The sequence below is a fragment of the Leptonychotes weddellii genome, chromosome X (genome assembly GCF_054177405.1).
Source record: "Leptonychotes weddellii isolate Sample4059 chromosome X, ASM5417740v2, whole genome shotgun sequence".
NCBI lineage: Eukaryota > Metazoa > Chordata > Mammalia > Carnivora > Phocidae > Leptonychotes > Leptonychotes weddellii.
In genome coordinates this window covers 94,322,845-94,338,324 of record NC_138385.1, presented here as the reverse complement: position 1 = coordinate 94,338,324, position 15,480 = coordinate 94,322,845, and the positions used below count along the sequence as shown (strand labels likewise).

Sequence of the window (15,480 nt, the reverse complement as noted above, 5' to 3'; positions counted from 1 at the left end):
AACTCACTTTTTTCTCGCCTTTTGCTCACCCTCCCAAGGGGGAAAGAGAAATGGAAAATGCCAAGGATGTTTCTGTATCATTGCTTTCTCTGCCCCCAGAACACCGGAGCCGGAGTGATCGCCGGGAGCAGAGAGCTGCTGTCCCCCTTTCGGTGGCGGCTCCTCCACTGCCAGCCTATCCCCCAGCTCACAGCCAGAGAAGGCGCGAAGTTAAGGACCGGCACTTCTTAACGGTGAGCTTGGTGGCCAGCCAGCAGCCCTGGCCTTGCTCATCGGGAAGCATGAGTGGGTCTCGGGAGTCCATTTCCTTCCTCCTGGTGGAGGAGGCTGGGCCGCCTAAGAGAGCAAGTCGTGGGCATTTGAGAGTGACTGGATTTTCTTACCCCTTTCATTCATGCGTCTTTGGGGGAATAGAGTGGGAATACAGAGGTTTTTTTTTTTTTTTTTTTTTTTAGTTAATTGCTTGTACAGTGCAGCAAAGCAATAATAATTAAGGACTCTGAAATTGGGGGAAAATTTTGCTTCAAACACTAGTTTTTCTGTATACAAGCTGGAAGATTTAGGGCAGCTTACTTCTTTGTGCTCAGTCCCCTCATCTGTAATATGGGGATATGAATAGCACGTAGCTCATACAGTTTGAGGGGTAAGCGAGATAAGGCATGGAAAGAATGTAGCACGGTGCCTGGCATGGACTTAGGCCTCGATAAATGTTCACTGTTGCTGGTCAGGTGATGGTGTAGATGACTCGGGGAAAAAAAACTTACCCGCTGTGAAAAATCACCACTTGAAGATGAGCCATGTCATCCTTTTTCTGTAAGGAAGGCCAGCGCTGCAGGTAACCAGTTACCCAAGCGTCCTCCTCAGCTGGTGACTTCAGCTTTGCCTGGTGGGTGTGGCTGTAACTCAGCCCAAGCCCCCAGGGATGACTCGCAGATGAAGCTGAGCCCAGCTCACAATACCTACAAACATCATCACTCCAAGTGTGCTTTCGAAGGCCTTGGTGGGGATAGGTGAGCATTTTGTGCCCCTGAGGAGGGCATCGTTGAAGTGAGGGGCTATGATTTCTGTGACCAAATCAGCCCATGTGGCTGCTGGAATGGCTGGATCTCTGCTCCCTTGTCATTACAATTTGAGGCCCCAAATCTAAAGAAGTTACAAGTGTGGGTCCAAGTTGAGGTTTTCACTTGAAATTAAGTTTCTATGTATAGTAGTGAACCCTGCGCCCTTATGGCTTTTACAATACGCAAAACAGATGCAAAATATCTGGACTGCAGGATGCCAAACATCCAGCTGAGAACAGACTTCATCTAAATGAATCTGCATGTTATTACACAGCCAGCTAAAACAGTGAGTGATATTGACCAATACATAGATATTTTTCTTACTTGTGGCTGCACCACGGGCTCCATGTCCTTCAGGCTCATCAAGTTTCCTCTGTGCCATGTCACACTCAACTATGTTGCTGCAGTCCCAGGGATAAGAAAGGAAGGTGAGAGACTCTTAGGGCTTTCTGGGTCTTTATATAGAGCAGTTACACATGCTAGTGATTTGTCATAAAAGCTCCTGCTCAACAAAAGTTTTATTAAGCTCAAATCTGCTTGCTAAAGCATTTGCTTTTAATGAGGCATTTTCTGCATAAAAATGCTAAAAATATTTTTCCATTCATTATAACATGTTTTGTGGCTCATTAAGTTGTTTTTTTCAGGGGGGCGGGTGGGAGAGAATAATGTTGAGCATTTACAGAAATGACATAAAAATAACACCATTTGTCATAATCTGCATAATTTTTAATAATGTCTAAATACCAAAGTAAGGCTATAGGAAAAAGCCTAAAATAATGAACAACAATGAGGGTGCTTCATTTACCCAACAAACATCAATAAGAGGAGGAGTCTAGAGCACACTTATGTAAACCAGAAAGCTGTACCCATCTCAAATGATAATACTTAAGATCTCCCCAATTATTTAGAAATACTGTTTCGTTTATTTGATTAAGTTTGGGTCACCAAGTTCATTGGAAGATTTTCCATTCAAGTTATATCCCTCAGACCTGGAGGTGACTCCGAATAGAACACAGTTCTATGCATTAAGCTTACAAAGGCCGTATATTGCTGCCAGAGAAAAGGCTGCAGGTACAGGGACGGGAAATTTGCAACCATACTGCTGGACATCTTCTTAAGACAGCAACAGAAAAAAGCATTCATAATGAGATTCTGATACACAATCTTCCACAACTCTGCAAACTGTCATACTGTAGTCTGGTCAGTAAGGGTACAGACTGTGAAGTCAAACTGCCTGGATTTGAATATCAGCTGTAACATTTATTAGCTGTGTGACCCTGAACAAGTTAATCATTTCAGTGTCTCAGGGATAACAGTGATAGTACCTCAAGTTTGAAACAAAGACTGAATGTGTTAATACATGTAAACAGTACCTAATGCATAATAAGCACTCAATATGTATGCGACATTATCATCATCATTGTTAATAGCCAATCAAGTTCATGAAGTATCAGTGATATAGTAATAAGATTATGGGTCTAACTAGGTTTAAATCCCAGCTCTACAATTTCTTTGGTTGCATGATTTTGAAAAAGTTTTATCTTTGAGTCCCAGTTTCTTTATCTGTGAAATGGGGATAATAACTTCAATTTTACAAGGTTGTTAAGATTTAAAACAGGGTTATGTAAATACAATTAAATCGTGTGTGTATGAAAAAGTGCCTAGTATAGTGCCTAAAACACACAAATATCTGAATCTATAGTCATAATCACTTATAATCAAACTCTTACCATCAAATGAAAAGCCTATAACATATACTCACATATAAGACTAGAGGAAGTATAAGTTGTTACACTCTTTCTAGAGGGCAATTTCCCAATATTTACCAAACTGTAAGATATTAAATTATGCTAAGTGAAATAAGTCAGACAAATACCATGATTTCACTTGTATGTGGAATCTAAAAAACCAAAACAAATGAGCAAACAAAAGCAGAAAGAGACCCAAAAATACAGAGAACAAACTGATGGTTGCCAGAGGGGAGGGGAAGAGGAGATGGGCAAAATGGGTGAAGGGCAGTCATGGAATGAATAAGTCATGGGGATAAAAGGTACAGCATAGGGACTATAGTCAATGGTATTGTAATAGCCTTGGATGGTGACAGATGGGAGCTACACTTGCGGTGAGCACAGCATACTGTAGCATAGATTTGTCACATCACTGTTGTACACCTGAAACTAAGGTGACACTGTGTCTCAATTCTACTTAAATAAAAAATGTGGCCAAAAAAATAAACTTATAAGATGGGGCGCCTGGCTGGCTCAGTTGGTGGAGCATGCGTCTCTCAGTCTCGGGGCTGTGGGTTTGAGCCTCACATTGGGTGTGGAGATTACTTAAAAAAATAAAATCTTCACCAAAAAAAACCCCTATAAGATATTCATACCCTTTGATCCAGCAATTCTGTGTCTAGGAATTTATCCCAAGGCAATGCAAAGATTTATTCACCAGGATGTTCACTGAACTAGGAAAAATAGTTACAAATATCTTAAATATCCAACAGCAGGTACTTAATGAATTCTGATATATTCATAGGATAGACTACAGTATCAAAAATAGTGTTACTAAAGAATATTCAATGACATGGAAAATGTATATATTTTATCAGAGATTTTTAAGTAGTGTATAAAATTGTGTATGGTATGAGCTCAAAAATATCTATGAGTGTATGTGTGAGTATATATACATACATGCATAGGAAAAAAGGCTGGAAGGCTATATACCTGTGGTTCCCAGACTGTGTGATGAGGTCCTCCAGGGCACTGCAGTGAAATCCTAAGGGTGCACTGGTATATTTTAAATTTTCAAGAGGTACAGTGTCCTGTTTATATCTGGTGATGACTCCAAAGTAGCCTCATAGCTCTTGCAAGTGGAAAGAGGGGATGCTTGATTTCTTGACATGTAATTTAAATCAGAAGTTCTCCAAGAGGAACACAAAGGAAACTGACCAGCCAATTTAGCTTAAAACCCACCGTCAGCTGAAAATTCAAGGTCTCTCTCACAATTTTAAAGTCCATCTGGGAATCTTCCTCCTTCAAGCGTAGCAAAGGAGATGATCTCAGGCCCAGATGGTTTTCCAGAGGAATTCTAAACCTCCCAAGTCCAGAGAATCCCAATGCTCTATAAATTGTTTGAGAGCACTGAAAATAAAATAGAACTTCCCCATTTCTTTTATGAACACTTTATGAAGGTTTGACACCTAAACCTGATAAAGAATGGAAGGAAGGGAGGGAGGGGGAGGGAATATAGACCAGTATCACTCAGGTTATTAATGCGGAAATAATAAATTAAATGTGAGCAAACAATACCACATTAAGAAAATAATATACCATGACTAAATGGGATTTATTCTAGGAATAGAAGGTTGGTTCAATATTAAGAAATCTATTAGTATCATATACCATATTTAAAGGAAAAAAACCCCCATATGATTATCTCTGTAGATGCCAGAGAGGCCTTAAATAAAATTCAACACCTATTCTTTATAAAAAGACTTGAGAAAATAGGAATTGAGCGGTACTTCATTAACATGATAAAATATACATATCTTAGCCCTAAAGCCAGTCTCTTAAAGGGGAAACACTAGAGGCATTTCCACTAAAATCAGGAACAAGGCAAAGATGCTCACTATCTCTGCTACTAATTAATATTATACTAGAGAGATTAATCAATGCAATTGCACAAAATCAATTACAGGCGTAAGATTTGATAAGGAAGAAGTAAAGCTATATCTAGTTGCAGATGATATGATACTATAGGATTTTCCTGGTAGAGAATCAATGATAAAACTAACTCAAACACTAAAAGAATTCAGTAAGGTAGCAGGATACAAACACACAAAAATCAATAGCCTTCATTTACACAAATGATAGCCAATTAAAAGACCTAGTAGTAGAGAAAACTCCATTTACAGCAATAACAAATAAGATTAAATACTTAGGAATTAATTTACCAGAATGTGCAAAACCTGTATGAGAAAAACTATAAAGCATTCCTAAAAAACACAAAATTAGATTTTCTCAAATGGAAGGATGTCCCCTATTCTTAGAAAGAATGATTCAGCATTATAAGTAGGTAAGTTCTAAGTTAATTTATAAATTTAGCACAATCTCAGTAAAAAAATACCAATAAGCTTTCTTTTAAATGGAGTTAGACCCATTGATACTAAAGTTTTTATGGAAAAACAAACATACCAGAACAGCCAGGAAAACATTGACAAAGGAAACGAATAAGGGGTAAGTAGCTCTACCGGGCATTAAAATATCTTTAAAGCGTTTATAATTACAAAAGTGTGGTACTAATATATGAATAGAAAAATACACCAGTAGGAAAAAAGAAAAAGAAAAATATGCCACTAGAAAAGAATACAAAGTCCAGAAATCAACCCGAATATATATGAAAACATAATCTATGATAAAGGCAGTATCCCAAAACACTGAGGCAAAAGATGGGAATTTTTTAAATGATGTTGGAACAACTGGGTAGCCACTTGGTAAAAGAAAAAAATTTCATCAGAGTTTCTCAACCTCGGCATTACATTTTGAGTCCGATAATTCTTTGCTGTGGGGGCCGTCCTGTGCACTGTGCTATGTTTAGCAGCATGCTTGGCCCCTACCCAAGAGATGCGAGGAGCACTCTTCCCCCTAGTTTTTTTTTTTTTTTTTTTTTTTGACAACCCAAAATGTCTCCAGACACTGCCCCAAATGTCCCCTGGGGAGACAAAATTGCCCCTGGTTGAGAACCATGTAATTAGATCCATACCTCACACCAAACACAAGATTAAGCTCCTAATGGATCAGGGACCTAAACAAAAAATGAAACCATACAAGTACTAGAGGAAAATAGGGGTGAATTATTCTTTAACCTCAGTCTATGAAAAGGCTTTCTAACTCTGATTCAAAATACAGAGGCAGTAAAAGATAAGATTGATAAATCTGAACAGTAAATACTTTTGTATGCTCAAACACCATAAAGTCAAAAGATAAGCAAGAATTGGGAGAAAATATGTGCAATATATACCACAGACAAAGGACTAATATCACTAAGTAGATAAATACCTCTTCAAAATTGAGGGACAAAGAAAGGAACAAAACCCTGGTAGAAAAATGGGGGAAAAGCCTTGAACAGACAATCCAGAAAACACATAAAAATGTTGCTTAAACTTAAGAAAAACTGTTCAAACTCATAATTAGAGAAATGCAAACAACATTTATGTTGAGAAATCATTTATCACCTAATTAGATTGGCAAAAATTAAACAATATGACAACATAGTGTGGTGAAACTGGGGGGAAACAGGCACTCACAAACATTGCTAGTGAGAATGCAAACTTGGTACAACCTATCCGGAGGGGAATTTGGTGATACCTAACAAAACTATGTATACACTTACTTTTCGCCCTAGCAATCCCACTAAACATACACCTCCAATAACACAAAAAGATTAATCATTGCAGTGTTGCTTAAAAATCACAAGATATTATAAACAACCAAAAGCCTATATGTAGATGGATATATTTACGAGATATTTATCTATGAGTGATATTAGCCCTTTTTCTGTGGCACATGTGCCTGTATTGATGGAATAAACTACAGGACATCCATACAATGGAATACTATGCAGCTGTAAAAAAAAAAAAATGAGGAAGATCTTTATGAACTAATAAGGAGTGATTTCCAGGACATATTCTTAAGTGAAAAAAGCAAAGCCCATGGTTCCAGCACAAGATGGCAATGTAGGAAAGCCCTGAACTGACCTCCTCCATAGAACACACCAAATTGCCTATTAATAGAACAATTCCTCCTGAAGAAGAACTGAGGACTGACTGAACAGCTTCTGAGCAACCAAAGATGGAGAGAACAGCAAGAGAGATAGAGTAACAAAGGAAACCCCTACACTCACGCTGTGAACAGCAGTGGGGAGGGATAGTACTGAGGAACTGGGAACAGATCCCTCTGTCCTTGGGCACAGAAAAAAAAAGTCACAGTTTTAAAGAGCAAGTAGCATATAAAAGACACAACACTAGAACTCTGCCAAGCAGTGGAGGAGCTGTGGGAATGTTCTCCAGGTCAGAGCAACTGGAGAACAACAGTTTATGTTCCCACGTCACCTTAAAAGCCTAGAATGGAGCAGGGTCCAGACTCCGTAACAGGTGGGTCCGCTCCTCACAGGGAGCTTGCAACTTCAGCAAGCCAAGGGTCCACAAGCCCATACCAGCCTCAGTTGTGCCAAAGCACAGAAAAAAAAAAAAAAAAAAAGCCAAGTTTACAAGGGCCGAATAGCTGTGTGAACACTCTCCTCCCCTCCACCTTAAAAGCCCAGACAGGAACAGGATCTAGATGCTGTAAGTGGTGGGTCTGGATGCCATAACTGGCAGGTCTGGTCATCACCAGGAGCTTTTGACCTCAGCAAGCCCAGGGTCTGCAAGACCACACCAACCTTGGTCACAGTGGGACACAGAAAAAAAAAAAAAAAAAGCCATAGTTTAAAAGGGCAGAAGAACAGCTGGAATGCTCTCTCTCCCTCCACCCTAAAAGCCCAGACCAGAACAGGGTTTGGCTCACAGTGAGCTTACAACTTCAGCTAGCCTAGAATCCACAAGCCCACAATAGCTCACAACTACCCTATGGTGCTGGGGCACAGAAAATAAGCCATGTTTTTGTTTTTAATTGAAAAAATTATTATTTTTTTAAATTTTTTTTTTTTTATTTATTCATTTGAGAGAGTGAGAATGAGAGAGAGTACATGAGAGGGGGCAGGGTCAGAGGGAGAAGCAGGCTCCTCGCCGAGAAGGGAGCCTGATGTGGGACTCGATCCCGGGACTCCAGGATCAGGACCTGAGCCGAAGGCAGTTGCTTAACCAACTGAGCCACCCAGGCGCCCTGAAAAAATTATTTTATTTTTAAATTTGTCTTGTTTGGTTTTTATTTTTGTTCTTTGTGTTTTTTTTTTCTTTTCCTCTTCTTTTAAAAAAATGTTTTAATTTTATTATTTTTTTCTTCTTTCTATAAAAAGCCACAGTTTAGGGGCGCCTAGGTGGCTCAGTTGTTAAGCGTCTGCCTTCGGCTCAGGTCATGATCCCAGGGTCCTGGGATCGAGCCCTGCATCAGGCTCCCTGCTCCGCGGGAAGCCTGCTTCTCCCTCTCCCACTCCCCCTGCTTGTGTTCCCTCTCTCACGGTCTCTCTCTCTCTCTCTGTCAAATAAATAAATAAAACCTTTATAAAAAAAAAAAGCCACAGTTTAAAAGAGTAACTAACACATAGAGCCACAGTTCCAGCCAGCCAGCAAAAGTCACCAAACACACACAGTCTACAGAGAGGACAACATTCACAAGACCACTCCTTCAAGTTTAGGAGAAGTAGCTTTTCTGCCTAATTCACAGAAACACCAAAAGTTGAGCAAAATGGGGAGAGGAATATGCTCCAAAAGAGAGAAAAAGATAAAAACCTCAGAAAAAAGACCTAAATGAAACAGAGATAAGCAATATGCCTAATAAAGAATTTAAAATAATGATAATCAGTGGGCTGGAGAAAAAAGTGGAAGAATTCAATAAGCCCTTCAATAAAGGGATAGAAAATACTAAAAAGAATCCATCAGAGTTGAAGAATACAACTGAAATAAAAAACACTGGATAGAGTCAATAGTAGATTAGAGGATACAGAAGAATGTACCAGCAATCTGGAAGACAGCATAATGGAAAGCACACAAACTGAACAGCAAAAAGAGAAAAGAATTTTTTAAAAAAATAATTTACCTGAGAGAGAGACAGAGAGAGAGCACAAGCTGGTGGGGAGGAGCAGAGGGAGAGGGAGAAGCAGACTCCCCACTGAGCAGGGAGCCCAACACGGGGCTCGATCCCAGGACCCTGGGAACATGACCTGAGCCGTAGGCAGACACCTAACCAACTGAGCCACCCATGCGCCCCAAGAAAAGAATTTTTTTTTAAATGAGGCTAGATTAAGAGATCTCTTGGACAATATCAAGTGAACATTCACGATATAGGGGTCCCAAAAGAGAGAGAGAAAGGTGTAGAAAACTTATTTGAAGAAATAATAACTGAAAACTTCCCTAACCTAGGGAAGGAAACAGATATCCACGCCCAAGAAGCACAGAATTCCAAACATGATGAACCCTAGAGGTCCACACCATGGCATACAATAATTAAAATGTGAAAGTTAAAGAGAGAATTTTAAAAGCAGCAAGAGAGAAACAAAAAGTTACCTACAAGGGAAAACCTATAAGGCTGTCAGCTGATTTCTCAGCAGATACTTTGCAGGCCAAAAGGGAGTGCATGATATATTTAAAGTTCTTGAAAGGAAAAAACCTGCAACCAAGAATACTTTACTGGCAAGGTTACCATTCAGATTTGAAGGTGAGTTAAAGTTTCCCAGACAAATGAAAGATAAAGGAGTTTATCACCACTAAATGAGTCTCACAAGAAATGTTAAAGGGACTTAAGTGGAAAAGAAATAGTTATAATTAGACATAAAAATTATGAATAGAAAAATGTAAAATATGACAACATACATTAAGTGTGGAGAAGGGAGTAAAAAGGGAAGAGAAATTAAGGTTTCTTTTCTTTTCCTGTTTTTATTAGATTGTATTTGAACTTAAATGACCAAACCTCATGATAACCACAAACCCAAAACCTATGATAGATAATACAAAGAATAGAAAGACAAACATAACACTATAGAACCTCATCAAACACAAAGAGAGCAAGAGAAGAAGGAACAACAAAGAACTACAAAAACAACCAGAGAACAGATTTAAAAATGGCAATAAGTACATACCTATCAATAATTACTTTAAATGTAAATGGCCTAAATGTTGCAATCAAAAGATGTAGGGTGGCAGAATAGATTTAAAAAGACCCATGTAGATTTCCAGGAAAGATGGTGGAATAGGAGGATCCTGGGCTCGTCTGTCCCACACACACAACTAGAAAACACCCACATCAGTGTAAATAAGCCAGAAAACAACTAGAAGACTGACAGAACATTCTCTCACAGCTAAATGTAGAGAAGAGGCCACATCAAAGAGGATGGGAAGGGCTGAGTTGCAGTGCGGAGCCAAAGAAACTGGCAGGACTGTCCACAGGAGGGAGGGACGCTGCAAGCACAAAGAAGGGAGAGGAGAGAACCCTGCACCAGGCACCCTAGGCACAGGGACTGCACTGCAAAAATGAATCCCCATAACATGTGGCTTTGAAGGCCAGAGGGGCCTGGCTTTGCAAGTTTTTACAGTCAGTAGGGCTTAACACCTGGAACTTTAAAAATCAGCAGCTTCAGCCCTGCAGGAGCTGGGAAGGTCACGGGGAACTGAGTCCCCACCCTTAAAGAGACAGCATAACAAACAGCCCCACTGAGATACAGCATAGAAGCAATAGTTTGAAAATTGCCTGAGATATACTGGAAGGAGACTTATTTACTAATTTCAAAGCATGTGCTGGAGGGGCAGGGAACTTGGGAGACTTCTCTAAGAACAAAATAGTTAGTGGGTGCCCTTTCCCTCCCCTGCCCCCCACCTAGATACATGGGACACCTGCAGGAACAACCACAGCGCAACACTCTCCACCTAGCTTGCTAACAGCTTGCGTCTGGCCCCCATGCTCTTCTGCGGATCCCCTCCAATCCAGCAGGATTCCACAGGAGTTTTCCTGGGCACCTGCAGCTCCCCACCCACAGCAGACTGGCTCAAACCTCGCTGGCACCACACATCTGGCCCCTGCATTCTCCCTATAGACATGCCCCTTCCAATACGCCCTTGGCCAGAGCCCATCCAAAGCAGTGCCAAAGCCTGGCTGTGTGCAAGCAGCCCCAACAGGAGCCAGCACCACTCCAAAGTGACTCCTGGGGAAAATAACCACACACACCAGTATGACTGTGGCCCCAGCAATGGGCTGGGGGCAGACATCAGGTCTGACTGCAGGCCCTGCCCACCAATGAAATCTTCTCAGGGCACAACACAGGGAAAGTGACCTGCAGTTTGATGCTACCACAGCTCTGGCAAAAGCCTGATCTAACTCAAGCCCAAGTGGCCCCAGACTGGCCCACTAACAACATAGTAACCAAACCCTGCCTACAAGAGGCAAAAAGAGCCATTGGAGACAAATGGACTGAAGGCAAATACAGCACAGCCACAACAGTAGGACCCATGCAACACATATAGGAGACCACCCCTGAAGTGCCAGGTTCTGGTGAACAGGAATGTTGCACTGCAGGGCACTATAGGACCTCTTCTTCATAAGGCCACTACTTTCAAGAACAGGACACATGGCTGACTTTCCTAACATGGAAAAACAAAACACAGAGAGTTAGACAAAATGAGAAGACCCAGGAATACATCCTGAATGAAAGAAAAGGACAAAACTGAAGCAAGAGAGCTAAACAAAACAGAGATAAGTAATATGCCTGATACAGAATTTAAAGTAATTGTCATAAAGATTCTTAGTGGACTTGAGAAAAGAGTGGAGGACCTCAGAGAGACCCTCAACAAAGAGATAGAAAACAAAAAAGAACCAATCATAAATGAAGAACTCAATAACTGAAATTAAAAATATGCTAGATAGAATAAATGGTAGACTAGAGAAAGCAGAACAGATCAGTGACCTGGAGGACAGAGTAATGGAAAGCAATCAAGCGGAATAGTAGAGAGAAAAAAGAATAAAAAATGAAAATAGATTAAGGGAACTCAGTGACACCATCGAGCCTAGTAATATTAACATTAGAGGGGTCCCAGAAGGAGAAGAGAGAAAAGGGGGCAGAATACTTATTTGAAGAAATAATAGCTGAAAACTTCCCAAATCTAGGGAAGAAAACAGAAATCCAGATCCAGGAGGCACAGAGGGCCCCCAACAAAATCAACCCAAGGAGGTCCACACCAAGACATAGTAATTAAAATGGCAGAAAGTAGTGATGAAAAGAGAATTTTAAAAACAGCAAGAGAAAAGAAAACAGTTACATACAAGGGAAACCCCAAAAGGCTATCAGCTGATTTTTCAGCAAAAACTTTGTGGGCCAGGGCGCCTGGGTGGCTCAGTTGGTTAAGCGACTGCCTTCGGCTCAGGTCATGATCCTGGAGTCCCGGGATCGAGTCCCGCATCGGGCTCCCTGCTCGGCAGGGAGTCTGCTTCTCCCTCTGACCCTCCCCCCGTCTCATGTGCTCTCTCTCTCAAATAAATAAATAAAATCTTTAAAAAAAACAAAACAAAACAAAAAAAACTTTGTGGGCCAGAAGGGAGTGACATTGTATACTCAAAGTGTTGAAAGAAAAAAACCTGCAGCCAAAAATACTCTGTCCAGCAAGGCTATCATTCAGACTAAAAGGAGAGACAGAGTTTCCCAGACAAACAATAGTTAAAGGAAACCATGACCACTAAACCAGCCCTATACAAAATGTCAAGGGGGACTCAACAGTGGAAACGAAAGACCATAAGAGTAAAAAAAAAAAAAAGTAGGTCATTTTTTTTTTTAACTTAGCAATCTATTGTGGGCATCATATATATTGAACATTGAAATGACCTTGAAAACATTATGCCAAGTGAAAGAAGCCAGAAACAAAAGGCCACATTTTATGCTTCTCTTCTTATGAAATGTCCAGAATAAGCAAACCCAGAGACAGAAAATAACTACTGGTTGCCAGGGTATGGAAGGTGGGAAAGTGAGAAGTGTGGGGATTCTTTGTAAGGTGATGGAAATATTTTGAAATTAGAGAGTGATGATGGTTGTACATTGTGAATACAGTAAAACCACCAAATTAATAAAATGGATTTCATTACAGGATTTTAATAAAAATTTTTAAAAAGAGGAAAAAAAAGGTAGGAAGCACAAAAGTAGTAAAAATAAGTGTATCTATAAAAATCAGTCAAGGGATTCACAAAATAAAAAGAAGTAAAGTATGATACCATTTACCCAAAATGTTGAGGGGAGGAGAGTAAAGAATGGGTTCAAACTTAGGTGACTATCAACTCAATATAGAGTGGTATATGCAGAAGATGTTGTATACAAACCTAATGGTAACCACAAATGGAAAACCAGTAATAGATATGTAAAAAATGAAGACAAAGGAATCCAAGAATATTACTAAAGAAAGCCAACAAATCATGTGTGAAGACAGCATGAAAGGAGCAGAGAAGAACTACAAAAACAACCATAAAACAAAGTAACAAAATTGCAATAAGCACACACCTGTCAATAATTACTTTGACTGTGAATGTACTAAATGCTCCAATCAAAAGAAATAGGGTGACGGAATGGATAAAAAAGCAAGACCACCTATATGCTGCCTACAAGAGACTCATTTCAGACCTAAAACCATATGTAGATTGAAAGTGAAGGGATGGAAAAGCATTTATCATACAAATGGAAGTGAAAAGAAAGCCAGGGTAGCAATACTAATATCGGACAAAATAGACTTTAAAACAAAGACTATAACAAGAGACAAAGAAGGACACTATAAATCATAAAGGGAACAATCCAACAAGAAGATATAATAATTGTAAATATTTATGCACCCAACATGGTAGCACCCTAATACATAAAGCAGCTAATAACAAACATAAAGCAAATAATTGATAGTAATACAATAATAGTAAGGGACTTTAACACCACACTTACATAAATGGATAGATCATCCAAACAGAAAATGAACAAGGAAACAGTGGCTTTGAATGACACATTGGACCAAATGAATCTAGCAGATATATTCAGAACATTCCATCCTAAAACAGCATAATACACATTCTTTTAAGTGCACATGGAACATTCTCCAGAATAGATAACATGTTAGGCCACATAACAAGTGTCAACAAATTCAGAGAGACTGAAGTCATACCATGCATCTTTTTTGACCACAATGCTATGAAACTAGAAATCAACTATAAGAAAAAATCTGGAAAGAACACAAATACATGAAGGTTAAATAACATGCTACTAACCAATGATGGGGTCAACCAAAAAGTCAAAGAGGAAATAAAAAAATACATGGAGACAAATGAAAATGAAAACACAACAGTACAAAATCTTTGGGATGCAGAAAAAGCTGTTCTAAGAGGGAAGTGTATACCAATACAGGCCTACATAAAGAAGCAAGAAAAATCTCAACAACCTAACCTTACACCTAAAGGAGCTAGAAAAAGAACAAACAAAACCCAAAATCAGTAGAAGGAAGGAGATAATAAACATCAGAATGGAAATAAACAAAATAGAAACTAAAAAAAATAATAATCACTGTAACCAGGAGCTGGTTCTTTGAAAAGATCAACAAAATTGATAAACCTTTAGCCAGATTCATCAAAAAAAGGGGGGGGGGGACTCAAATAAACAAAATCAGAAATAAAAAAGGAGAAATAACAACCAACACCAAAGAAATACAAAGGACTAAAGGAGAATATTATGAAAAAGTATACACCAACAAATTGGACAACCTAAAAAAAAATGGCTAAATTCCTAGAAGCATATAACCTTCCAAAACTGAATCAGGAAGAAATAGAAAACTGAACAGACTGATTATCAGCAATGAAATTGAGTGTGTAATCAAAAAACTCCTAACAAACCAAAGTCCAGCATCAGATGTTTTCACAGGTGAAGTCTACCAAACATTTAAAGAAGAGTTAATACCTATTCTTCTCAAACTAGTCCAAAAAATAGAGGAGGAAGGAAAGCTTCCTGATTTATTCTATGAGGCCAGTATTACCCTGATACCAAAACCAGATAAAGACACTACAAAAAAAGAGAACTACAGGCCAATATCTCTGATTAACATAGATGCAAAAATACTTAACAAAGTATTAGGAAACAGAATCCAACAATACATTAAAAAAATCATTCACTATGATCAAGTGGGATTTATTCTAGGGATGCATGGATGGCTCACTATTTATAAATCAATATGATACGTCTCATCAACAAGAGAAAGGAAAAAAACCTTATGATCATTTCAATAGATGCATAAAAAGCATCTGACAAACTATAACATCTATTCATGATAAAAACCTCAACAAAGTAGGTTTAGAGGGAACATACTTAAACATAAAAAAGGCCATATATGAAAAACCCACAGCTAGCATCATATGCAATGGGAAAAAAACTGAGAGCTATTCCCTCAAGGTCAGGAATAAGACAAGAATGTCCACCCTCACCAATGTTATTCAAAATAGTACTGGAAGTCCTAGCCACAGCAATCAGACAACAAAAAGAAATAAAAGGCATCCAAATTGGTAAGGAAGAAATAAAACTTGCATGATTTACAGATGACATGACACTATATACAGAAAACCCGAAAGACTCCACCAAAAAACTACTAGAACTGATAAGTAAATTCAGTAAGGTTTCAGGATACAAAATCAATATACAGAAATCCACTGCATTTCTATACACTGATAATGAAGTAGCAGAACGAGAAATTAAGAAAACAGTCCCA

At 39.1% G+C, this 15,480-nt stretch overlaps 1 protein-coding gene and 1 long non-coding RNA gene across 3 annotated transcripts in view; one reads left to right on the top strand and one right to left on the bottom strand.

Annotated features, from left to right (window-relative positions):
• Positions 1-15,480, bottom strand: part of LOC145717884 (uncharacterized) — a 53,671-nt gene that overhangs the window by 655 nt on the left and 37,536 nt on the right. The window contains exon 3 of the long non-coding RNA XR_014141386.1: positions 1,386-1,462. This is a non-coding gene — a long non-coding RNA (uncharacterized LOC145717884). The remainder of the gene's footprint in view (positions 1-1,385; positions 1,463-15,480) is intronic.
• Positions 1-15,480, top strand: part of NHS (NHS actin remodeling regulator) — a 345,618-nt gene that overhangs the window by 293,816 nt on the left and 36,322 nt on the right. For both annotated transcript variants that reach the window (XM_081809110.1, XM_081809111.1), the window contains exon 3: positions 100-233. In XM_081809110.1, coding sequence (XP_081665236.1) covers positions 100-233 — 134 coding nt within the window. The remainder of the gene's footprint in view (positions 1-99; positions 234-15,480) is intronic.